This window comes from Hippocampus guttulatus, chromosome 16, assembly GCF_054856545.1.
Source record: "Hippocampus guttulatus isolate MCC_2025c chromosome 16, RoL_Hgut_1.0, whole genome shotgun sequence".
Lineage (NCBI taxonomy): Eukaryota > Metazoa > Chordata > Actinopteri > Syngnathiformes > Syngnathidae > Hippocampus > Hippocampus guttulatus.
Genome location: NC_141276.1, coordinates 3204195 through 3231490, shown reverse-complemented (window position 1 = coordinate 3231490; position 27296 = coordinate 3204195). Strand labels below are relative to the sequence as shown.

Below are 27296 nucleotides of genomic sequence, written 5' to 3'. Positions count from 1 at the left end.
GACCGCGTGGCATTTACAGATTGTCAGATCAGCCCTTTAACAAAGGCTCACAGGCAACAGTTAAGCTTTGTAATTAGCTTAAGCCAGTGATGGCTCCGTCCACATCAAGACTCTGAGTCGACAGTCTAAAGTGTGAGAATAAATGTGTGATTGTTTGACTATTAAATTAAAAAAAACCTGGAATACACATTATTTCATACAAGTAAAAAGTCATTTTGTGGTTTTCATAAAGTACTACGACTACTACTATTAATAATAATAATAATTTGCTACTTTCAGAACCCCTAAGCCGAAGGACACCTTATATAAAACTAAAAGAAAAAATATTTGGAAAAAAAACACCTAACACAATTACAGGGAAAAGTTGACAGAGGAAGCGCAACAAGGCAGAGGACAGAGCCTTGGGGAGCACTTGATGCGGGGCAGGTGTCAGGCCGGCAGTAAATATTTTAAGTTGAAAGAAATGCGGTGAGGCATGCAAATTTCATGGAATGAATCGGAAGGGCAATTGGTGTTGCAATAGAATAGAATCGAGTTTGATATGAAGATCCCGTGTCGATCCACAGCCATGGAACATTCGTCAACACTTCAGTTGAGGATTACTGTAAAAAGAGAAGCTCGGTAAACATATTCGGGCACAAGCCCGTGTGAAATGAACCTGCTTCACACTGTGTAATTGTGTGGAACTGCGGTCAGATCCATTGCGTCCGGTCAGGAGCACAGAGAAAATAGACCATCCAGGCTGTTATTATGATGTCCAGAAGTCAGATTGGGTCTTCTCGGGAAAGGCAACTGGCCTGTCTACGATTCAACAATGAATTCAAAAGCAGGACATTTTCAAGCAACAGATGCTGCCATCAAGATGACGCCTCCTCCAAGGACACCTGAGCATAGTAGATTAAGACACAGACGCACACACGCGCACATAAACAGGTTGCAGGTCCTTGAATGGTCTACCCATGTTATTGTGCCAAATAATGCGCACGGTAGGTTGTGTCGTGCTCAATCATATGGCAACCGCACCAAGTTTCCCAACTTTCCCGAATCTCAAGCGACTTCAAAGTACGAATCAGATGATTTAAAACTCGCCCCTGCGCATCGTTTTGGTTCTCGGGGCTGTAGCAGATTGCGCATGTAAAGCCTGCCAGCATTATGTGTGATCAGCGCTAATCCGGCCATCGAGCCTTAAACAGCTGAATGCCGCAGCATTGCTCATCTGCTAATGCCGCCAAATAGAATTATCAATGAGGGAATTACTGCAGACGCAGACCCGTCAGTTCGCTGTTGGAGTGCAGATGCACGTGAGCATACATGTTTACTTTGTCATGGCTTTTGCTTGGAGCTTTGCTTTTGTATACTCGCTGTATGTATGCGATACGATATGTGTGACACAGATACAATGGCGGTTCGTGCCCCCATAGCGCATGCTGATCGATGATAGAAAGCGGCCGCCACAGTTTCATTTTTTTGTTTCATTCCAAGTCGGCACGGTGGTTAGCACGCCCCCTGTTCTCCCCGTTCCTGCGTGGGTTTTCTCCGGGTACTCGGGTTTCCTCCCACATTCCAAAAACATGCATGGCAGGCTGATTGAACACTTTAAATTGTCCCTACGTGTGAGTGTGAGCGCGGATGGTTGTTCGTCTGTGTGCGTGTCCTGCGATTGGCTGGCAACCAGTTCAGGGTGTCCGAAGATGGCTAGGATAGGCTCCAGCACGTCTGCGACCCGAGTGAGGACAAGCGGAACATTCATTCTAAAATCCCCTCCTTCCCAATTTGCTCTCATCTTGAATTTTCCCTTTTCCTTCTTTTGTTGTCCTTATCCAATCCATGACCACTTTCTTTTTTGCCTGAACCGACAGCCTCCTCAATTCCTTCAATATTTCCAATCAGACAATTTGCCCTTGACTTCTTGCACCCCACCCCCTATAGCCCCACCCGCCCCCTTGCTTCATTTTTTTTCCATCATGGGATGAGTTCACACTTCCATTCCCCCCCCCCCCCCCCCACCCCTCACCTCTCATCGTCTGGCCATTCAAGCACTCCGCTCTTGCAATGTCCTTGGTTTGCTGTGTTATAACCCTTAAACACCCCCAGCCCAAACACTCACGCACACGCAACACGCACACACCAACTGCAGCCAGTCCCATTGTAGAGATCAGGCACTAAAAATAGATCCTGCTGTTCCCACTGAGGAGTCTCATTCATCCCCAGTCTCACAGGAGCTGTCACATACGTAGTGGCAAACACACGCTCACACATGACACACACACACACACACAGACATTCACACTTGAGCCTGTCCCCCCCATCCCACGACGATTTCAATTGTGTTTTGTACAAAAACAAATGAACTTGCCTTTTTATGCTTGCAATTAAATGGGGTGTGCATATGTGCTCGTGGATATGCAGTTATGACACAAAATGCGTCCATTAATTTGACTGTAATCAGTACCATCGCCTCTCCACTCTTGCCACGGACAAAATCATTCGAGATCACCTCGCAGACTCACAATCACTCGCATACAGTGTTTTCCTACCCAGATTTTAGGCTGACAAGAGCATCCTGCACTCCTGTTTGGTGATACTTGACCATGTACTGGTGCATGGATGGGTAGTTCTTCCTGATGTTCCGCTCAGTGGATCCGTTCGGAACCGTGCCGAAGCGGAACGGGGGCGAGTATGCATACGGGTTCTGAAACTGTAGAAGAGAACCACATGGAGTACAAAGGAGAGAGTATGAAAGATTGATTTGGGCGTGTGATTTGTTTTTGTACTTTGATCTTCTTTTTGTAGTTTGAAAACAGGGGCAGGATTTGGTCGCTTTATTCTATTTTTAGAAGAGGCTGGCAGGCCACTCTTGTGTTGCATGTGGGCTCCCTGGGGCCCGCGGCCCCACGTCGGTTGGCCCGTGAGCTCGGGGTTAGAGCGTCATGGGCGAAATGGGGAGGAGCAGATTGGAGTCTCATCCACTGCTAATAAAACTTGTACGAGGGCACGATGGGAAAGGGCTGAAAGCCCAAATGGGTTCATCTTTCGGGCAAGAGGACTAAGAGGCACTTCATACGTGAACCTTTTTCTCTTTGTCAAAGTCTTCCACAACTGATTTTGCCCTCGTAATTAAGGAAGTCAGACATGACCACTTTGCTTTTGTAATGAATATTGCTTCCCAGCGCTGCGTCGCTCTCATTTTACACAACATTTCTTTAATGGATTTTTCATTTGGCCTTGGTCTACTTTCTCCCCTCAAGCTTATGCAAGTTTGGCTGTTATGCAAGCGAATGACTCCCTCTGTGAACGTTGGTCTGTCTGTGCCTTTGTCTATGTTGAGACTGTCTGTTGTCTCCCGTACCAATAAAAAAAAAAAAAAGTAAGAAAAAAAATTAAAGGGATTGCAGTGAAACAATAACTACCGACATCTGCAAAAAGGTTCAACTACTTAGTTCAAATAGCACGGCTGTTTGGAAAGACTTGAGTCAACAAACGCATTTTAAGACTCTTCAAGTGGTATGATGTGGTTGTAGTTTGCGGCGGTGTAGAATTGAAATGCATCAACAGCACACTGAAAATCATAACCGAGCATCGTTATCTTCATGAAGGTACTTTGAACATCGGTAGCGGAGATCTATCAGCCCTCCGTTCTCCTGACATCAGCCCGTTGCCCAAATCGGCAGTGTTTACAGGAAGCAGGGTCCTCAAAGAGTGAAATATTTACATTAACCGCAATGCGGCGCTGTCTTTTCTTTTCACAAATCCCTGGGGTGCAGGAAACACGGAGCGAAGTCTAACATCACCAAGCTGGAGGGCATTCAGAAGACAGCCTGCAGAGGATACTTACGGGCTCGTAAACATCAATTCATTTTTTGGCAAAACCGGATAAACAAATATCACCTGCAGCAATTTTTATAAGGGTGAAAAAAAACCCACAACTGTGATTACATTTCAAACCCGTTGTTTGAGATTGTTTACGGCCGTGCACTCGATTCCACCAGTCAGAAGAATCACATAGCGTACCGAATTGTAATTTTAGATGAATGTCGTGACTAATAATGTCACAAATTTAAATGCCCACGGGGAAGACACTGAAATGTGATTTCGTGTGTAGTCTGAAAAAGAAAAAAAAAAGTTGATGACTCGATTTTGAACGACAAACTGTTTAAAGGAGGTTAAAAACTTAACGCTGTGGTGACAAGAATCACAAATCCATTCAGATGGAACGTTTGTAAGTCTTAAAAAAAACCCTATGAGGCTTCTTTTCTGGTGAGTAGATTTGTGACCTTTCATCCCCCATTGCTAAACATTAAAATATTTTTTCAGGGGCGGAATCACTGGCCAGGAGCTTGGAGGTCAATTTCGCTTGTCGTATTGCAGGTCAAAAGCAGTTTGTTGTCGAGTCCTGCACAGCAAATGTATGTTAAATCGCCTTTTAGCTTTTGTTTTACAGCCTCTTTGGCTGACCCTCCCATCCTGTCTACATCTTGTTTGCTCTTGCCCCCCCCACCCCCCCATGCCTTTCCTTTCTCCTTACCTCAGCCATGAAAACATGGCCCATATCTGTCCGCCTGTTGTCTGGTTTCATGTGCGTCTTGGCCTTTCACAATTCCACAGTTGCCCCCCCCCCCCCGCCCCCCACCTGCCAGTTTGCTGCTGCCATCACCGCACCTCTCCCTTCAATGTTGTCAGAAGCTTCCGCGTCAGTCGACAACACTGTCCTACTCCTCGAATCTCATCTACTTTTCCCTTTTCACTCGCTCTTCATTTGTTTGATCAAATAGATTTGGCTTGACCTTCGGTCTACTTCAAGCAACGCCAACAGGTCGGCTTTTTAGAGATGTTTTGAACCTTTCATAAGTGGCAAAGTGTGGGAATTTAAAAAAAAAAAAATGCAAAAACAATCGAGACACACAAAACACGTTATCCTGATTTGGTACGACTAATTTCCGCATTTCCTGCATAATAAAGAATACCGGGCCTGTAAATCCACGTGAAAACAGTAAACGAGTCATCATGACACTTTGACTGAATCGGCAATAACAAACCGCAAAGTAGCGAGGGAAGACTCTACATCATAGATTGTGAATTAGAATGTTCCTTGTCGCAACTAGATGGGTGGCTATTATAACCCAGCTCACTGTCTTTTACCTTGTTGTCAGAAAGCCCCGTGACTTGGTCGACAAACTCTTCCTGGATCATGAAAGCGGCCAAGTTGGCAGTGTAGGAAGCCAAGAAGATGACAGCGAAGAAGGCCCACACAGACACGATAAACTTGCTGGTTGTTCCCTTTGGATTTTGCACCGGTACGGAGTTGTTGAAGACGAGACCCCAGAGCAGCCACACCGCTTTGCCCATGGTGAAGGAGGGACCGTGGGGGTCTGATTGGGAACACAGAAAGTTGATAAGAGCGATATGGCATCTTTTTACTTCACAATACTTGTCTGGGCATGAATGTACGGCATTCGGCGTCGTGCAGAGAAATTTCAGCCTGTGCCGTCGCGTCATGAATCTGACGCTTGTCTCAAGGTTGTTATCTGGCATAGAGCAAGCCTCGTCTTAAAGCAACGGAGGCATAATTTAGACAACCTGATTTGACTACTTGGCGGCTTCCAGCAGCAGAGCGTTGGGACCTAACTGCAAAGTACGTACTTCGATGCGAACATGGTTGCTGGAAAAATTGAGACAGAAGCGGATCTAAATTTGCCGCAATATTCTAACCGTATAATTGAAAGAGAATTTTAGCTCACGTGCCCAAATTCAATCCTTTTTGTCCACACTACCGCGTGTAATGATGTGTGCATGCTTACCTTTCCCCTGTGCCAGGTTTCGGTTGAAGCCGAGAGGACTGATGTATTCAAACATGAAAACAGCCATCGCAGTCACCAGTAGGAGCATCACAAACATCATCACCCACACTGATGCACTGAATGGCTCTAAGAGAGGGCAAGAGTGACATAAGATGACAGGGATTTAGTGTTAATAAGACACGCCGAGTCACATTTTCAAATAATACACATCACTTCTTGTGATTCATGCTCGGTCTCATTCTGCCTTTCCATGATCTGAATGCGGAAATCAATTACGCACATGAGCTGCTGAGTAAAGTGCCACAGTGAGCTAGTTCGCGGGCACCCCTTTTAAACCCCAAAGCTGTGTGCGTGCGTATGTGTGTGGGTGTGCACGCAGACGCGCATATACACGGGCAGATCTATGCTTTGACAGTGTGAAGAGGCGTCGGAAGCCCTGGTGTCAGCAGTTCTGTCCTCCCTCTGAGCCAACTAGACCACTGCAGAGATTAAAGCGAGCCTCTAACGTATGGCGGAGGGGCTGCATCGCTTGTGAGCAGGAACGCATTGGCGAGCGGCCATCGTGGGGCGTTTCAGCTAAGCCCTTTTAATTGCCACTTTCACGGCAGTGTGCTACATACATGCTCAGTGTGTGTGTGTGTGTGTGTGTGTGTGGGAGACTTCATGCTGCTATGAGCAGCCCGTAAGCCTGAGCCATGAGCTTTTGTACTTCTATGCCTATCAGCTGACTGAGTGTCTTCAGACCAGACTTTGAGGTAATGTCCTCGTGCCTGAAACTGGTAATGTTTTTCAGTGACCCGAATTGCTATTTTTGGGTGACAAGAAAAGCCTTTGTTAAAAATATATATTTATAAATATTTGCAGCAGTGAAAACACTGTATTATCCCTCCCAGCAGAAACCGTGTACACAGGTCAGTGTCGAGGTCAGTATCGACTGCTGGGTAACAGAACTGGGCCGTGCTGTCAGCTTTGTATCACAGGGCACACTCGCCTCCTAAATGATGACATTTCCACATTCACACAAGCCGAAAACAAGACATGGCTTCCGAATCGAATGCTGTGTAGGATATAAAAACATGAAATGATGCTTACCAAGAAAGGCTGAAGGGGACACGGTTCCATTACTACGGGACACCATGACGCTGATCCCAGTTTCCACGAATGGGACGGAGAAATCGATGACCTCAGAACGCTCCTCATTGATCGTCAGAGATCCGACGGCCATGACGGCTTTCTTATAGACCACCTTGGGGTGTGCAGGGGCGGGGCAGGGTGGCGGACAAATGAGGACGAAGGCAAACGGGCGAGCCAGGTTAAAGCGATGATGAAAAATCCAATATTTGTTGGTGGCAAGTGAAATGTGAAGAATCGAAACGGGGTCACGTATAAATAAAAATGTAAAGGATTGTGGAGGAGGACGTAAAAAAAAAAAAAACGTGTAAAACAATGATGATGACTCACTGGCAATACTATCTTAATTAAAATTAAGCATTAAAAATTGTGCTCTGCGTTAGACTGGACCAAATCAATATGCAAGTGTGAGTCACTATAAAAGTACGAAGAATGTCTGCTGATCTTCAAGTCAGCAATGCCTGCCATTAGGTTTCAACTCCAACATAATGAGCTGTCTTCATTTGACCTCTGGGACTTCACCATGCGACGAAAGTAATTATTTCAAGATAATTATATTGCAACAAGTCGACTCGCGGTTGTCTGCCTCATCTGAGAACATATTCTTAACCATTGTTAAGCTGTGCGCGAGAGTCAAAAGTGCCCTCTTACCTCTCCCACCATCCCATTCCAGACGTTGTTAATCTTCTTTCCGTGTTTGCCATTGGTTACTAGGTACAGGTCATAGGTGAACTTGACGTATTTGGCTATCTTCTTCAAAATGTCAATGCAGAAGCCTTTACAGCACTTCTTAATGTATGTCCCTCCAGCCTCAGTTGTGTTGCTGCGGAAACACAAACAAACACGCATTACATGAACAAATCGTTAAACATGAACATCATAACAACATTATATATCTATTTATTAACTGCTACATTTTCAGCTTAACTTGTCATATCAAGAGATGGCCGTTTTCTTTCTTCTAAATTCAACGGACAAAATACGGACTTTATGATGGCACGGCATCCTCAAACCTTGCGCCATCTGTGTGCGCACCTACGCACGTAAACCCTGCACATCAACTTTAGGCCACCTGGGACTCTCATTTAACTTTCAGATGTGTGCTAATTAGGACGACACAACCTTGTCTTTCAGTTTTGCGCCCTGAATCAAAACTTATAGAAGGATGAGAGGGAAAAACAAAACAGCCCCAAACTTTTACATTCAGTCGTGACTCAGCAGTTACCTTCGGAATTGGAACAATGTCACTTTGGAGGATTTATGTTGTGTTGGAGAGAAACGGGGGGGGGGGGGGGGGACACTCGCCAACTCTTGCTTCCGCTGCAAACTCAGTTGTTACAATCACTAGCTATCAATGTGTCAAAAATCATTTCAAGCAAACGGGGTTCTTGCCTGTTCTTATTTTTGTCACGATGCACTTGTTTCGAAAGTGATAAAAGGAATGGAAGGGCTATTTGGGAGTACAACCAGGAGAATCTTTAAACTTACACAAAATGGGTCTTGGTATGTACAGCGCATGGATTGGCTGCTTTTTTTTTGCGAGGGGAGATGTATATTGTCTATTTAAAAAATGAACCTGGATCCAGATGACTTCATTTTGTGCAACCACTTGACGAAATTAAATGGAGTCAATCCAACACACCATTTTTTTTTTCTCCATTGCATCGTTCATAAGAATACAGCGCTAGCTAGTGACTGAAGCGCCCGGGCAGTCTGTTGGAACGGAAATGAGGACACGGACGTCGGCAGGCGCAGGTACAGAGCTAACATACAGTCCTGAAGTGTGATAGCCGCACTCGTGATCGCAGTTGGCACATTTCGACAGCCGGTGGAGAGCATGTGATGTTATGGAGGCTCTTTGTGAAGTAGCCAGGCCAACTTGATATAGAACCACTAAAGGCCTCAGGGGTCTCCAGGGAGGGCAGCGTAGTGATGTGGATGTAAGTTGTTCTTCGGCCCAGCCTGGACGAGTAGATTTGTGATTCTGCATGCATGAATGGTCCTCTGCCCCGCTGATTCCATCCCAACAACACCCCTCTGACCGTCTACCTCCCCGCATCCATCCCTTCGTCCTCCAAATGGGCACCGCGGATGCCTCAGTGGGAATTACGCTATGGGAGGCAGAAATCCACTGCACTGTGTGAGTGGGCATGTGGCAAAAGTGAGTTTATGTCAGATTGTGTGTGTGTGTGTGTGTGTGTGTGTGTCTCACTCCTTGGAGATGCATTATCCTCCGCCCTACTTCACAGTGATTCTGGATGAAAATCTCTCTCTCGGCCTCTTCCCTGGGACTCCATTACAACTTAATCAGCAGTATTTCTGTGTGTGTGTGTGTGTGTGTGCATTCATGTGTGTAGTTCTAGTCGCTAATGTTGTGTACACATAGATAGGTTGAAGTGTGTAGCGTGCAAACAATCTTCAGAGAGCCTGCCTGCCTGCATGTGTGTGTGTGTGTGTGCGTCACTGGCAAGAACTAATAGTGCGGTGCCAACAAATAAAAGCTTTGATTACGTATCATTCAAGCCACTGCGTGCTGCACACAATCACTGTCACACTGATATTGCGTAGCCTCCAAGAATGGAGCCCAGGCCATATTGTTTCGGAAGATACAAAATTGGAAAAGAGGAAGTCAATTGCTGAGTTCAGCATTGCGTGTGTGTGTGTGTGTGTGTGTGTGTGTGTGTGTGTGTGTGTGTGAGACAAGTTGCTGCATTGATCATTCTCCTCTCATCCCAAGCAAAGAACATAAGAAAGCATACAGACCCAAGGTAATGACAATGCAAAAGGCAAAGTAGGATCTATTTTTATTTTTTTTTATTTTTGATTGGCTGTGACTATTAAACACAGAGGTTTGACAAGAGTTGAAGAAAAAAAAAAGTCACACTTACTCTTTGATATGTTTCCTGCAGGGCACCGAGTTCCTCATGCAGGTACCGGTCAGTCTCTCGACATCCTCCACGATGACAAACGGCTTCTCCTCCAACGTGACGATGGACAAGTGGTTGTCGTCAAGCTCGGCGTCGCCAAAGGAGTTGAAGCGCGGCCACACAGGATACTTCAGTGTCAGGCTGCCGTTGTCCAGCTTCCCCATCTGAGGGGATGAAGGAGTGCAAGTGTGAGTGGCATTAGCAGTCGTGGATGACCTGCGTTGAAAGATGTCGTCAGCGCGGGTCCATTTCACTGAAGTTAAAGGTGAGGTCATAAAAAGAATTCTGACAACACATTTTAGGGGGGAGGTCAAAAGGGGCACGCTGATGAAACTATATGCAATAGAAATGCTAACATGACACTCCGTTGTGCATAAAAACTCAACTGCTGCATTTGCCACAATTACGATGCGGTATTAAGAATCACGCATTACTGACAATATGAACAAATTAAAAAAAAAATTCTCACAATAATCTTACAAGTGAAAGACAAGTGCGCAACACCTTTCTCATTTTCTGGAACTTTGGTTTTATGGCGGTCCTCACCAAAATTGACGACATATCAAGGGATACATGTCATGATCCTGTGTCTGTTTGTCTCCAGCAGGCGGCAGCAGAGGGTTTCCTCTCATGAGCCGCACTTGTCTGTAATCATGTGTCGTTACCAGCTGCCCTTGAAGACTCTGCCACGCCGACAAGTGGCTGTCAGATTATTCAACCTCGCTCACAACTCCGTTTCCATGTGCGTCAATTTTCTCAAGGTCTCAATTTTTGCCTCACCGTCTTATCCTTGTCTATGTTTGTGGGATCCACCCCTACCCGGATTTTTTTCCGAATTTAACAATATGTTTTACGTAATCCTGTTGAGCAACTGTGCATGTAAGCACTGCTAAATTTGAATGTACCTGAATGAATCTGGTTTTGACACACACTTCATAGGTCAATAATGTATGATGTTTTCAGAGCGACAATGTCATAGATTCCCTTGTGGATGCGCTCTTACTACCCACCCGCCGAATCTGTTCTTATAAGTAAGTATGTGTGTGGTGTGTGCGTGTGCACATCATGTTTATTTATGTCTGTGTCAAGCAAGCGAGAAAAAAAACAGCACAAAGCAAAAGAAAAAAAAAATGTTTGCTCCACTCTCAATTATTAATATGACAGGCGGCAGAAAAAGGCAATCCTTGCTTTCACTCACTCCTATTGAAAATACATTTCTTCTACATGCTCTTTTCTCAATGCGCTTGTCGTCAGGTGGTGGTCGAAACCCTTAAACGGTTGCATAAACGTGACTATTCAGATCGGAGCGGGGTTTTATTTTTATTTTTTTGCCTTCTCTGGCCGAATTGAATAGACAACAAATATTAGATAAACGTTTTTGCTTCCCTTCAAGTTGAGTAAGGGGGCGGGTGGATTGTGATTATTCCCCTCTGACCACACACTCACATGTCGGTTAATGGACATACAGGACACACTTTAACATTGCTTTTTAGCCTGCCCGACAAGTCATGTGGAGCAAGTGAAATTAGCATTTTTAATTGTTTTGCTTTGAGTGGTTTTCTATCCTCTGATAGGAATTAGAGACGGCGTACTGTTTCTTGTGTCACTTTTTCCTCTCCGGGATGGTGTTTTGCATTTTGAAAGTTCGTGTGCACTCGGAGTATATGCACCCAGCTTTGTTAATGCGCACATCTCTTTTCGACAAAGACTAACAATAAAAGTAATGTAAACATGTGACCACAACAATGACCAATAAGCAAAAGAAAAAAATAATGCGCTCATGCGCGAATAAATCCATAATCTTAAATCTCGGAGGGATTTAAATCTTGGAAAGGGGTAAGGTTGAGTTTGAATGCAGCTGTTTTTCGGCAACTCATCTGGTTTCCTGCCCCCCCCCCCCCAGGTCCCTTTTTTTCCTGTGCTTCTCTCTAATTAAAGAAAGGGGCGGTGATAAACGAATGCCCGTAGAAGAGTAGAAAGATGCTCTCATGCGGCGTGGAGCAAAATGCTGAATCTCCAGACCCGATATGACGCACACGCGGTGCTTGGAGAGCAGACCGGTGTGACACAGAGGCCGCACTGAGGTAACGATGGCAGGACGCCGGTGGATTCCTGCGTTCTGATATCTTAGCGGATCATCACACGCAGACGGATTTCCAAGATCTTGGTGACGCGTCGACGATGCGCCTCGCAACGACGACCGAAAAGCCGTCGGTTCATTTCAGTTCGGACCCCGCCCCCTCCGCTCTCGGTGCTTAGCTTGACCTTTGCAAACACATTCCCAATCAAGCACGTCCCTGCTGAAGATGAGAGCGAGAACACCAAAGCTAAAAAAGGGATCGGGGCGCTTTTCGTGGCGCACCTTCTGTGCGCCAGGTCTCACCAGGAGAGAGCTATCGCTGTGGCAATTTGCATTTATGGGGAGAAAGAGTCCCTAATAGTGTGTGTGTGTGTGGGGGGGGGGGGAGCATTCAGTCATAAAATAATATCTGTCAGACAAAATTATGTCGAGAAAATAGAGCTTGCGCTCCCTCTGCGACACTCGTGTATGTGCGCGCATGCATGTGCGCATACATGCGCGAGAGCGAAAAGGAGGGAGAGAAAGCCGCATGACGGAGGCACTTGCATGCCCCTGCAGTGTATGCGTCGAGCGAGGCCGACAAGAAAGCAGCCGATAAAGTGGAGCAGGGAGAGAAATTTGAACCCGTGATGATCTGTCTTTTCTTTTTTTTTGGGGGGGGGGGGGGGGGATGTGTTTGATGAAGATGAATAAACCTTCGCTGTCTTCACCGACTCTGAAAATCTGCATTTGCGTGCGTGTGTTTGTGTGTGTGTACATACGCGCAGAGGCTTTGGCGCATTTGTCTCCTCTGTGATTTTCCAAGCACAAATCCCATGCTGTCTGGAATAATTATTTTGCAAACGGCAGTTCCTTTAAGCAATTTACACACTCCAATCGACTCGGCAGGAAGGAAACATAAAATGCCGGCTGTAATCGGTGAATACAGTTTGGTTAATGAAATGTTCTGAAACTCAAATCACAATTTCATATCGATTAATAATAAAATAATAACAAGAAAAATGTAGCCAATAATAATGTTGTCGTGAAAATATTCAGTGAGAAACGATTGCAGCGGTGCGGCAAACCACGAAGGAAATAACCTCGACTAGTATACAACGCTAAACACATTTTATTCATGCGACAAGCCTAACATTCGCCCTCCACAAATATAAACTGACACCTTCATAATCTCAATCAAGAATAATTGTGCTGGACTCGTTTCCATTCTTTGAATCGGAGCTAAACACCTCACCTTTACGCTTTGTTTTCTTTCCTCTCCTTGTCCATCGGCCTCCATCACCCCCCCCCCCCCCCATCTCTCCCGATTACTCAACTCCTCCTGCTTGCTCCGCCTGCGCCCCCAAGGGGGACTCCTGCCATATTTTTTTTTTTATGGAATAACCATATTTTTGCGCCCTTTCTGAATTTCCATCTCTCGATCGTCATAAAAATTCCTTCCTCTGCGTGCCACTGGCTCCTGGCGCATCGGGTGAAATGGCTGCACCGGGCAGAGAGCAAGAAAGAAAGTGACATCGGCCGTCCAATTTGAGCCTCCTTGTTTCGCTTTGCCTCTTTTCTGCAACACGGCGGAGTGGCGCTGAACCATTTCACGGGCCGGCAACGTGCTATCTCCTCACAGCACATTAACACGGGATGCTATGTGTGTACGTGCACGCGTGTGTGTGACTGTGAGCATGCCGGTATGACCTACGGAAAAGGTAGAGGCAGACTTTGCGGCAAATTCAAGTCAAAATTGCTAACACGTGATGCCCAGGTGGCATCACGTTGTCTTTAAAATTCCAAAAGGGGATGCGCATGTGTGAACCGTTGACCCTCGCAGACCCCATTAACCCTTTGAGCCACCGCGGTTACGACAGCGGACAGCTTATCATGTTATCGGGTTACAGGGTGCATGAAAAGGGTTCAAGAGGCGCAACAGCTAGCTTTAAACTGAAGAGGGAGGGAGGATCAAGCGTGAGGGTGTGGAGGAGAGAGGAAGGAATTATGGTGCGAAAGAAGGAAGACGGGAAGTAAGGAGTCGCGGGGGGGGGAGTGAAGAAGTTTGGATTCAGTCAGGGAAGAAGGAAGGAATGTCGGCAGAAAGAAAAAGGGGAGAGAAGGAAGTCGGAAGGAGACAGAAGTGAAAGGAAGGGAGGGGAGGGGGGGGGAAAGCAAGAAAGCGGAGAATGGAAGAAAACGTTTTGAAAGATGATTTAAGGAAAGAAAGAAAAAAACAAAAGAAAGAATGAACGAAATTCAGATCTGCATATTTGTTGTAATTCTTTGCGTGCAATTTGGGCATTGTGGTTTGTAACGGTCACTCAATGTAGCCGTGAATTTGTATTTCCATATCGACGTGCATAGAAATAGAATGAAGACAAGGAAAAGGAAAAAAAAAAGACATTCCCTCGCAACTGGGCACTTGGACCCGCGGTGTAAATCTCGCCTAAGTAACTCTCAAAGGGGGGAGTCAGGCAGGATGATGAATGGAGCGAAGAAAGGAAACGAGTGAATAAAAAAAGCAGGTAGATCAACGCAGGCATTAGGCTAAGAAGGAAGTCAGCAAGGAATGAGGACGGGGGGGGGGGGGGGGGGTTGGGCCTTGAAAGAACAAAAAAAAAGAAGAAGGATGGAGACTCGCTGGGAAGGAATAATCATGGAAGGAGAAGAAAGACAAAATGAAGGCAGGGCGGATGCAAGGAGGGGCGGCTGGAGGAAAAAGTGAAAAACTACCAATGAGATCAAAACAGAAGCGATAGAGGAAGAAAATTACAGGGGGGGGGGCATTTAAATCCAATCAAGTTCAGAGAGTCACAAGCATAGGACCACCGATGGCGCTCGTCACGTCTCGTCGTTAATGCCGCCGCCGTCGCATCTGGCAGCTGATCTACGATCTCGAGTGCTCAGCCAGCCTGAAGTACGACCAAAGCGGCGATTCAACGGGAGGCGGCGTTTAAGGCAGGCAAGAAGCAGTCGCTCATCGGTATTCAGATGCATGGCGGCCATTTAAAGTCCATTACAGTGGCCGGAATACTTTGCGATTTACGGCGGCCATTCATTGAGGGACGACGGCTCGTATGAGCTCGTTAAGGCAATCCGTAGGCTCGACGGCAAAATGGGCTCATCGCTCAGCTAAAAGGGCGACTCGGAAACACAAACGTAGCGTTGCAAAAAGTGGTGCTTGGCGTTTGTTACGTTTCGGTTCTCCTGCAAAAGGGACTCTCTGAGATACACTTGTCAATCGAACGGGGATGCCGGGATGCCTTTTTCCCTTGCAGTTTTCTCAAGGTGGCGATAGTTGATGGCATCTGCTTATACAAGAAACAAACAGTAATGATGAAGAGAAACAATGAAAAGTGAAACGTGGCGCCCGACGCATGCAGAAGCCGAAAAATGACTACAAAAACAGTCTTTGAAATCATTTACGGCAAGAAAAGCGAAAATATCGAACGTTAACACGTCTGGTAACTGAAGAATCGAAACAAGGACCAAAAAAAAAAACTAAAACGTCGACGTCAAGGCGAATGCGGAAACGCGCCGTTCCTACCTTTTCCCACTCTCTCTCTTTGTTGAGAACGATGACCACCAACTTCGGATGCTCTTGATATCCATCGTCCGTGAAAGACAAGTCTCTGCCTTCCCACGTCACATTCATCATGTACCTGAGACAGGAAAGGGGGCAAAAGGACCAATCGTTAATATCTACAAGTATCCTTCCGGGTCCAAATGCGAACTGGTTTGCATCGACAACTCATCCGTCCGTGTCGAGATGAACTTGGGGAAAATTCAGCTTTCCGCGCAAAAGGGACTGGACCGCGAGTGATGTTCTAATAGTACATCGCATACTCGCAGAGGCTGCGACGAGTGACCTACATGGCAGGTCACGTTAGCTAAGATGGAGGGCGATGGCGAGATATTCTTGGATGAGCACAGCATCCACATTAATCATGACTTCCCCTTCCTCACTCGCGCTTTCTTGACTTCATCTGCCAGTGGTCGCGTAGCACAGCAGAGGGACCCCCACCGACCCTCTTCCGCACCCTTTCTGGCCCTGTTCCAGCAGCGGTCACAGGGACGTGAAGTCAAAAGTCTCCAAAACGTTTGGAGAGGGTGGAAGGGGGCAAGGAGAGAAACAATTCCAATCGCCAAGTATCCGCGACAACGAATGCATCCAGAACTTTCAATGGTCACTTTGAAAAGGAGATTTGCGCGTCGACCTCACAGCGCAGAGGTAGCGGGTTCGATTCCACACTCGCACAGACATAAATGACTTGCCCCACCTCATCAATTTGCAACGCGATGCCTATTCATTCCGGTTCAACCAGTTTCAACCACGCTGCCGCAAACCACGAGAAGGTCTTTTTCTCTGTCTTCATTAGATCTGAAAATCAAATCGGAGGGGGCGCAGGTGAGCGCACAGCGCAGAAAGGGTCACCCAGAAATATGGCGGACGGAATGAGAAGAAGGGGAAGTACGACGAGCGAAGCCTCAACCGAGTTGGGATAAAAATATCCTCAGCGTTACGGTGTCCTCCTTTTCTCCACTTTTGGAGTGAAAGGGGTTGGCGATGGGGGGGGGGGGCAGCACTGCACCAGAGTTAACCAGCATTATGTGCGCACTGCGGTAGAGGGGAGCACATACGTGTATTACAATTGTGGAGCTATTGCTTTTTAAAAAGTATCTATTTGTAGTTTTTCTTAAAACCACCTTATTCTTGAATAGAATATTGTGTCATTTGGTGTGTTAAAGATCAAATACTCGCAATCTTTGCAAAGAGGAGCCTAAGGGATGGAAAGTGGTTTGACAGATGCGCCACCGCAGGTGATGATTTGGAGGACACCGGAGCACCTTTTCCGAAATGCCATGATTTTTGACCTTTTCGTGCACACTTGTAACCCGATAACGCCATAAGTGTTCACTGGGGTAACCGCTGAGCCTTAAATTAAAAAAAATATATATATATTATTTTTTTTAACCCTGGAGAACCCACAGGGTCAAATTTGGCCCCTATAAATTCTGCTACTCAAACGCTGCCCTTAAATCCCAAAGGGTCAAGATTTGGCCCTAATCCTAAATTAGGATTAAAGCATTGAATATTTGAAAAAAACAAAACAAAAAAAACATACATTTTGGTGTTCAGTGAACATATAGCAGTCATTTCATGTAGAATTCATCATTTTCCAAAGAAGAAAAAGGTTCTTGGGTTCTCTAGGGTTAAATCATTGTCTTTCCTTTAGAGCCCTTCTATTTACAGTTGTTTTCCACATCATTTAATAATATTAATAATAATTGAATGATGTGGAAAACAACTGTAAATAGCACTGCGATTTATCCATTTTGTATTTATATTGCACTTAATTGGACGGTGTTTGTTTGTTTTTTCTTCTTCTTTCTGCCTACATTCTTGCTGCTGGAGGCTGTAAATTTCCCCAGTGTGGGACAAATAAAGGATATCTTATCTTATCTTATCTTCTCTGGAACCGTATCGGATCTTATTTTGTCTTCCGTCTTTGAGCTTTTCAAATGTCACACGATGGGAGACTTCACTCGTCAGGAAGTTTTATAACCGTCATTCGGACGCGATGATCTTTTCGGGATCGTTTATTTGAAATGCACCAGTCGGAAACTGTTTTCATGTAATTCATAATCCCATAAAATGACGTTGTGGACTGCCTGGCATTTCATAAATAAGCTTAGTTTAGAGTTCAACTGCTACGCACGGGATGCGCGTGCATAACCAGCAAGGATACTTTAAGTTACGCCATGAGACAAATAATTTAAAGGATGATTTCGCAGGGGTTACTTTTCTTTTCTGAGAAACCCCTGCAGGAAAAAAACAACCAATCAGACATATAACGTGACCGGTGAGGTGTCAATCATTTGCCATTAACTCGAGTATGGAAACAAAAAAAAAGTGGAACCGTCTTCTTTTCCTTTGTAATGAACCGGCTCATCGTCTCACGCAGGCGCCTGCCTGCTGTGCATGATTTATTGATTTGAGAGGCACTCGCTCCCTCCCTCTCATCGTCTCTGACGTCGTTACCTGCAGGGCTAAGTGACAATAAAATCACCGCCGCACATCCTGAGATCAAAACAATTTACTTTTGAGGAATCATCCGACACATCACTCGTGCTGAGAACATTTACGATTACGTACGCTCTCACCAAGCCCTAATGAGGAATGCTCATCATTTATTCAGAAGGGTGATATTGATGCTATTATTAATTTTGCAATATCTTCATGATAGTAATGTTGTTTACAAGCGCCGCAGTGGCATTGTTTTCCTCAATGTCTTCGAGGGTTCATCTTCAGCCGAAATTAACATTCAAACTTCGTCATCGTCATCGATTTTAGCCTTCGCCTCCAACCCCACCTTACATATCAAAGTACGTTTCGCTATTATGCTTCAAACTCTTTTTTTTTTTTCCTGCTGCTCCAGAGGTGCGCGTTGTTCATGAAATAATGCCACAACACTTAACAGAACAGCTGATTGTGCGTGAGCGTGCAGTGAGGCTCCGCCCCTCATGGATGACGGCTGCAGACTGAAATTACCTGTCAGAACACACAACGCCCCCCCCCCCCCCCCGCACACATCGGGTGTACACGCTGACAAGTAAGTGTTTGAAAGCACATTGTTTGCCACGGCGAGGTGAAGCCGTCCGCCGTAAATCTGTCACGACAGCGCTTTCTCTTCAGGGGTTCGGGGTCATATTTTCCTGGCGTCTTTCTAATGCGCACGTGTGCAAGTCCAGACACGGCGCAAAGCCACGCATGCACACGGGATATTTATTTCAGAGGTAAAACTGTTCAGTTTGCAACCGGCGGCCAGTTCGCTTTTTTTTTTTTTACGATGGAATCTTGTCATGGCCGTTTAAATTACAAACGCAACTGCTAAAAAATATTGAATTATTCATTGTGATTTTTCTCACCAAATTGCTGGTCGAAAATGTCCTGAGCTTGCCCGAACGCTAAGCGATGCGCTGCCACAACAACACTACTGAACGGCTGCAAATAAGTACCGGTCCATTTTCAAGACTACGCGTCTGCATGTCCGCCTCGGCGTACGCCTGTTAACCTTCTCCCCTTTATCTCTCCCGCTGGCCATTTTGACAACTTTTAATGGCCCGCGGGGCTGACCTCGGCTTGACCAATCATGCTTCTCAAGTCCCGGCCACGGGGGCTCATTGGTTGAGTTCTCTGAAGCGGACAGAGCCATCTGTGGCCCCTCATCACCTGCGAAACAACCTTGAGGCAGCTGAGCACGATGGGAACCAAGTCAGCCGGCTCGGATTTACGGGCACTCGGATGTCCTGATTGAGGAGGATTTGCTTGCGTTTGCCCTCTTTGAGACGATAGCCGATGCTGAACAGATAAATAATTGCAGGGACTGTTGAAAATACGGCGTGTGAAAGAGCCGGCAAGACCACCATGGCGGCTTCGCAGCTATAAAAAGGTGAAGAAGGAGAGCAGGCACGTGCGGATGAAAAGGGGAAGAGAAGAGACGGGGAACAGGAGGATTCATCAAGGGGGCTCTTCGGTTTTGGAGCGCAGCATCCCACTGCAGCCCTCGTATCCATTCCAGCCGCCCTTGTCTTCACTGCCGAAATCGCAAAACTTCCTCCTCAACTCTCATTCACCTCTTTATCAGCCTCTTTTCTCTTTCCCACTCCCACTCGTCCTCCTTCCTTTAAGCTCTGGCGCTTGCCGGTGTCCTCTTATTGCATCTTGCTTTGCTCCACTTAAACCGGGGGAGAAGATTCTTCAACTCGCAGGGAGGACAAAGGTGAAAAATAACATCGCTGTGGGGAGGAAGACCCAAACGAATCCCAATGTACCTGAGCAACATTTCCAACCGAGGCGCGCCATCCGCTTGGGCGCTTTAAATCCTGACACGACTTGCATTTCCAAAGTAGGATAGGAAGACAGGTCGGCGTGCCAAATAAAGTGCTGGGCCCTTTAGATCCTGTCACACGTACACCAAAGGCTACAAAGTGCAATCTAAAAAGCCGTGATTATGGTTTCCTTCACAACTTTCAATCCCCCCCCCCCCCCCCCCCCCCAACTGTGTGATTTAGAAGACACGAGTGGGAAAAAAAAATGAGCGCCACCGTCTCCGATGTACTTTCCCAAGTTCAAACAGTCCAACACACATACATATGTGTTGAATTTGGAAACCACATCCACCAATTATGTTTGAATGCTTTGTAAAAATCAGCTGTGGATTTTTCACATTCAAAGCATACATTTTAAAAAACGAACGGGTTTTGCACTTACTTGTGCAGCGCGCTAGGCGGAAGCTTGCTGGTCTTTTCCATCGGGCCGTAGCAAGACGTCCGAGCTTCGGGGATGTCGCCGTACTCATCCAACATGGCTGCCGCCGCCGACGTGATGATCCCCAAGCCATCGCGCACGCGCGCCTCCAACGGATAATCCCAGTCATCGTAGGAGACCGAAATCATTCCCGATGGGAACTCCTCAGGCGTTATTTCCGGGTTGCCGGTGGTCAGAGACGGTACGATCCAGATGTAGCCGAATCCCGTGAGGCCCAGGGAGCGAGCCTCCTCCAGGATGTAGACGGCCTCGTCCTTGGAGCAGTAGAGCACAACTACCGGCGACTGGACCTTCTTCAGCATGATCTGAGACCGGCTATCTTCCTCCACTGCATCCAGAGTGATGATATTTTGCAGGTCCCAGCCAACAAAACTGCACAGGACGGAAGCGTGGAGAGATTAGTTCTGTCAAATGGTTTCATGATTGTCTTTTTAAACCGGGCAGTTAGTTACCCTCATTATATTCATCACTGCACATAGAAGCCAAATAATAAAAAGCTTTCCTTGAAGAACAAAGGTCAGTCTGCGCGAGTGTCTTTAGCGCCGTTTCCGGGACAGCATTTGGATTAAACGGATTCGGTTGAGATTACTTTTGGCTTCCGACCCATCTTGCTGAAAAGAGGGAACATAGATCAGATAACGTCCCTTTTATAATCCATCTCTCTAGAAAGTTATCTGAAGTGAGAAGTAACAAGTGCGCAATAAAAAGCCCCACGAGATAAGCGCGATAAGATCATTTATCTTTCTTATCTAATGACTGATCTCCCGCCCCCCTCCCCAAAATGTCCAAAGTGATAATATTCAGCAGATCCCATACCGCAAAGGGGAATTGCGTCAGCGTTGGACGGAAAAAGGGCGCTATTGCTGTAATTAAAGACACAATGTGGAACAAATTGGGCGAAAGCTGTGAGATGAGATGAATTTTACCCTGCGGCGGCGAAATAGCAGTCAAAGAGAGCACAGCTACACACGTCCGTACAGGCTGTGAACTGGGTTAAGGTTTTGCATCTTCTGCATTCGCGGTCAAGTTATTGGGGTCAATATGTTGAGTGGATTTTCAAATCAAACTGGACCATTTTTCACAAACCCGATGTATGCCCAAGCCCTGCAGTGACCAAAAACCCCCCAAAACATAAAAACAAAACTTTCACTTCAAAACTCTGCAGAAACGTAAATACAGTGAACACCAATAACACCAAAATATCTTGACCTTCATCATTTCAGTCAACTCACGCATCGTGTATATTTAGCGATAGCATCCCGCAGCCTCGCGCTGGACGGCATCTCGGCTGCATTTCATGTCGGCTCCTGAGAGCAACGCAACATCTGCCGGCTCAGCCTTGACTCACTGAGCTGACCGGCCCGTTTTATTTTCACTTGAGATGATCGAGGTCCTTTGCTATTCAAGCTGTCTGCCCATGACCAAGCCTCCAGTGAGCGGGTCGAGCAGCGACACGGGAAATGGACGGTTAATTACGGCGACTGCCGCAAATGATTTCATCTTTCATGAACGATTTTTTTTTTTAAATTATTCCATGAAGGTCAATAATCGGAGGGAATAAATATTTCCATCCCCCCGCTCAATTACATTGCATGTGTACTCCCAGCGCACAATAGTTGAACTTTTGAGCGCATAATTGTTCCTTCCCTCATACCGACCGATCGTCGTCACAAAAGGGCACAAGCGATACAAGTCGAGATTTCAGTACCGTAATTCACAGAATACAACCTATCGCCGTCATCTCAGAATTTTCGAACCCTTTATGTGGCTCGCGGCTCAATATTATGGGCCGCCGCGCTGTTAAGCGTTTGACGACGGTATCAGTCAAAAGGACCCAGAGGTATGGGAGACGGCAACGCTGCAGGAGTACTCAACCAAACTGTCATCCGCATTCATTTCAAGATTGCTGCTTAAATACTCGTGGGCTGCTGTCTTTGAAACCAATATGAGAAGCGCGGATGAAACATCCAAGGCCAAACACTGACCGCAGTAAGTTGCCAAGACGGTAAACAACCTCGTTCACCGCAGGGGCATCTGCCGTGATGACGGATGAGATTACAGCACAGCTCAACCAAACTTTTTATCGAACCGAATGGGGAAAAATATGCCATTCGTTTAATTTTCAGCAAAAATACCATAGCTGGATCTGTATCTCATATTATTTACATTTTTTATATTGAGAATCAAAATGTCCATATCGCACAGCTCTAAATTGTCATAAAATGTCCCCAACTGTTGGCGCTTTATTTTTATTTCTTTTTTAAAATGAATTCACTGCTTTAGACAAACATATTTCAATTCAACGGTTTACTGCTCCCTGCGCGTACTGTGTCTTCACTAAATATATTTTTCAACAGGGAGGCTTCGGGAGTGTCTGACGCTGAATTTGAATTTCAAGCTGGGAAACAAATTTACTGATGAGCAGGCACCATTTAATGGTAGCTAGGCAACACGTCACATTTTCTCGTGGCCATGATTTTGAGTACAAGTGACGTGGAAGACGATGAGGGATTGGAGGTATGGGTGACATGCATCCCATCCGCATGTTGGAGTTGGTACTAGACGTACGCGAATGATGTGGAAATGATCTGTGTGACATACGCCATTGAGGCAAACTAAAAAGAAGTGTACCTGTTGTCGACAGTCGTTTTTAGAATGCTGATGAACTCCTGGTAGCCGGGGAACTTGGACGTAACGATCGAAAAGATGTGCCAGTCGTACTCCTCCATGATGTTCAGCATCAGCAGAGCCTCCTGCTGGATGGAAGCACCAAACTGGAAGAATGTGGACTTCACGTCCTGAAAACAGCCACACAAAAAACCAAAAGAGCAATGAGACATTTTTGTGCGAAGTTTGGGTCCATATTCCATGACTTCTTCCAAGGTATTTTTTTGAAGTATTATTCAAAAAGAAATTTGGTGGACCATTGTCGTAATTTTTCTCGGAACAGGAAAAACTTGGCGTGTATGTCTGTACGTGTGTTTCGCATAAATTTGAATGGTGCCTATATGCACACCATATCAAAGATATCATCAAACTACCCCACCGCTAAAAAAATAAATAACAGCTGAAGGACAAGTCATATGGGCGATGGATTGGAGAAACTTTGGGGAGTCTGCTTATCTGGACCGTCGTCTCATCCCAAGAGCATCTTTGACTTTACACTTCGACGTGCAGTCGAGCCGATTGCACTCTGTAACGATGTGACATTTCTTGGCCTCAGTACATGCTTGACCAAGCATTTGCCTCCCTCGTGCGACGATGCCCTCTGAACTGTGTACTCCGTCATCAGTGTTAGTGTTAATTGTGCATCTTTTTATTTATTTTTTTGCCTCCCTTACATCAAGACACGAGTTTTTCTCTGGCCCTACGTGCGCGCTTATATGCTCCATTGGCATAGAAAGTGAAGTAATGCCGCAGCATGGTGGCACAGCAAGGAGGTCATGCTGTAAGACGTGTCACTTCCCGTCTCCATCACGGCGGTAGTCGACACTCTCACACTTTGCAGCCGCGTAGGCTGACTGTGGCTTAACGGGGGGGGGGGGGGGGGGGGGATTTAGTCAGATTGGCTGGGCAGTATATACTTGTATTTGCAACATTTCGATCCTCTCATGTTGCTAAACGGTTTTGTTTTCAATAGTTCTTCAAAATCTCCACTTCGCGGCTAAGCAAATACTGCTGTTGTGTGAATTGGTTATTTGTGGCGTAGTGTCATGATAATATGAACAGAAGAGTGAACAACAAGTAGTATTTTTTCCCCACTGTCGTAATACATTCGGGATATGGGCACACGCCTTGAGAAGTTGAAACAGATAGGAGTTATAAATAGTAGTTCTCGTGCTGCCAAAAGCGTCAAGCGCGGACACAAATGTACGCACGCACACACACACACACACACACGAACATGAGTTTTTGCAGGTTTGTATGCCACACAGTCAACCCGCTAAAGACCAAAGGACCCTGTACGTACTTGTCATATAAAGTACAGTTGCACGAGTGGCACAAACAGCGTGTCACATGCTGAATCCAAAAGCCCGGGAGTGCCCACTGGAGGAGAGGCTCAGTGAGGTCACCCCCCCCCTCCCCCCCAAAAAAATAAATCCACTGTGGCACCTTGCTAAATATAACCAGACAGGGCTGGAAATAGCTGCAGCAAAACAATAGAGATGGAAATTTCTGTGGAGGGTGGGACCAAAAATACCACATGGTCAATGCTCAGTCACCACAGACCAAAGAATACAAAACGACATGAGGTTGAAATGATTACAACAAAACAATATCGTGGTTGGATCGAACAAATCAACACACACATTAAATCTCACACGCAATAATGTAAAATATTATAAACCGTAAAATATTAAAACTAATGAATGTAAACTATTGAGTTTCCATATCGAGACATTTGCAGTCACCTAAAATCATATTAGCGATAATTGTAACTGCGTGGTCATAAACACCCACAATATATTCCACCTGGAATCATACAAAACTGTTGATGTACACCAAAGTGTGCCATCAAGGTTGTTCAACAAAACGCAGCAGGACACAAGAAAAGGCCGGCGCAAATTAAGCAGTTATGGTCCTTTGAATGTGGGATGCTCTTTGAGAAAAAGGTTATCACTTCGTCTGAACTGAAGAAAGAAAAAACTTTGGGCCCATGCTGAGGTTTCCAACCCTGTTCAAAACACGTTCAATTTGAACTCAATTTGGAGATGAAACAACGCGGCGGCCTTTGACTGTTCCGCGAACTTGACCCGCCTCACGCATATGCTTATAAAACCCGGCATGTGATGTCACAGTCGAGTATTTTTCGCGGTGAATTTCCATGGCTGAATCACACTCGCATAGGAAGAAACTCACTTTAAGTGTACAGCATAGGGGCAGCACTGTATATTGCTGTGTGCGTTTGTGTGTGTGTGTGTGTGTGTGTGTGTGTGTGTGTGTGTGTGTTTGGATTATTGCTGTGGTTTCTCTGTCAGGACTTTTTAACAAGCAGCCAAACCCCCCACGGGGAAACACTGACAAAATAACATCATCCCTCTCCTCCCCTCCCTGCCTCTATCTTTGTCTTTGCGCTTGCCTTGCTCTCCCACTCTAATAAGTCCAATATTTTCTTCCCAGTGTCTTCCTTTAGTTTCGTTAACTCACTGTCCAGGAGGACCTTTTTTTTTTTTTGTCCCACCCTTCCCCTGATTCCCACCGTGCACTCCCACCCGCATTCAATCTCTTCAATACAGCCAATACTTTTCTGCAGTCCTCTGCAAAGCAACCTGACAGCCTTTCACAAGTTATGAGCATTCAGAAAGATACAGTATATATATTTTTGTTTATCTAAAATTCACATTTAGCAAAGAAACATTTTCTTTCAATACACCCATTCAGCCGAAGTAAGTTTGTTACTTAAATTATGTATATGGTGGCTATTAATCAAAAGTTGTCATCCGCTACACACTATGGGCCAATAATGGACTTGCGCGCGATGATGTGTGTGAATTTTAGCACAGCTCTCAGCACGCGTACACACAAAACCGTGTGGCGGAGCTGTGAAACCACAGAAGGGGCGGCGACTGCACACCTCACCATCGAGCCAAAATGAAACAAGAGTTTACCAAAACAGAAACTGTTTTGGAGCCATCGATCAATTTCAGACACATTCACCAAATTCAGCTCAGTGAATAAGAAATGATTTCATTCAACCAATGCACAAATAATCTGCAGCCCACATAACCTGGAGGAAAACACGCACCGTTTTGTCATTTGACATAATGGCTCTTTGGACGCGCGCCTCCAACAAAGAAGCCGAGGTGAGCTGGCTGCGTGTATGCAGTTCGGACATCAAACGCAGGCTACCCGGCCTCTTGTGCTAAAATCAGATGACGTAAGGCGCAGCCCCTCCATGACCCCGAACAGGATAAACTGCAGAAAAAGGAACGGATGGATGGACGGATGACTAGATACAGTATCGTCATTCCCCGGTCATCATTACGAAAGTTGTCAAGTTGCCAGCAGCGGCACCACCCGTCATAATTATTCTCTTCATCTTGGATGTCTTGGCGCTCTCGCTCGCCTAATCTCATCCTCCAGCATCGCCTCCTTTGCCTTGCCGCTTCTTTCTTTGCTGCTTTTATTTGAAGGCTTCTTGTCCTACTTTCCTTTTTGCTTTGTACCCAATTATCAATTCCCAGCTCCTGACTCTCTCATTCTCTGCTGAATTTTTCTCCCATTTAATCTTTTGCTACACGTTCAACAGAATAAATCGGCGACGAAATAACTGAAATTAGCAAAATGCAAAGTCGTTCGTTACCGATGACTACTTCCCTAGTTATCGTTGTACGACATGTTTTTCAGTGTCGCACGGACTCTCTCGTTTTTAAAACATACAGAAAATCCACCTCTGTCAGCCTTCCACTGGGATTTGCTATCAAGCTATCGGATGAGTGGCCAACGCCAGCCAGTCATCCGCTAAAATGCGGGAATACGTGAGTTTGCAAGTTGGGTCATGCAAATCTGCATGGCACAGTTTGAATATTGGTGAAACGACAGGTGATGATGCAATCATATATGTTCCCTTCCATCGGAATAGAAATGCAGGTGATGAAAGACATTCCATCTGCCATTACCCCGCCGCTTCCGCTTTGACATCCAACCAATGCGGGGGTTAAATCAATAACGCATCATTTGCCGATCGCAAAGATGCATCGGTCAGCGGCGAGGGCCATCACTAACGACCGCTGACAGTATCAGCGATTCATCAGTGCAGCCGCTGACGGACGCGGCGAGATCTACTTTCGAGGGGAGGCAAGCACAGCCGGGTGGCGCTGGGTGCGATTGGGATGGAGGAAACAAGTGGCAGGATGATCGATGTGCAGAAGAGCAAAGAGTGAGCTCAGCGAGCGAGAAAGGACGGGCGGCATTGAAGAAGAAAGCGGGACCGAGGAGGGGGGTGGGGGTAATCGGCTGTGTTACAGAGTATAGTTGAGCATGGCTGGAACTCGCATCATTTGTTTTATTTACACGGGTAAGACGAACAACCGAAACAATCTATG

At 46.0% G+C, this 27296-nt stretch overlaps 1 protein-coding gene across 1 annotated transcript in view; it reads right to left on the bottom strand.

Annotated features, from left to right (window-relative positions):
- The window catches only part of grin2aa (glutamate receptor, ionotropic, N-methyl D-aspartate 2A, a), a 75531-nt gene that overhangs the window by 8822 nt on the left and 39413 nt on the right, over positions 1-27296 (bottom strand). The window contains exons 3-11 of the mRNA XM_086132411.1: positions 22882-23048; positions 20194-20622; positions 15466-15580; positions 9818-10020; positions 7581-7752; positions 6891-7044; positions 5799-5924; positions 5140-5369; positions 2538-2698 (exon numbers count right to left, since the gene is read on the bottom strand). Of these exons, the coding sequence (XP_085988537.1) occupies positions 2538-2698; positions 5140-5369; positions 5799-5924; positions 6891-7044; positions 7581-7752; positions 9818-10020; positions 15466-15580; positions 20194-20622; positions 22882-23048 (1757 nt within the window). The remainder of the gene's footprint in view (positions 1-2537; positions 2699-5139; positions 5370-5798; positions 5925-6890; positions 7045-7580; positions 7753-9817; positions 10021-15465; positions 15581-20193; positions 20623-22881; positions 23049-27296) is intronic.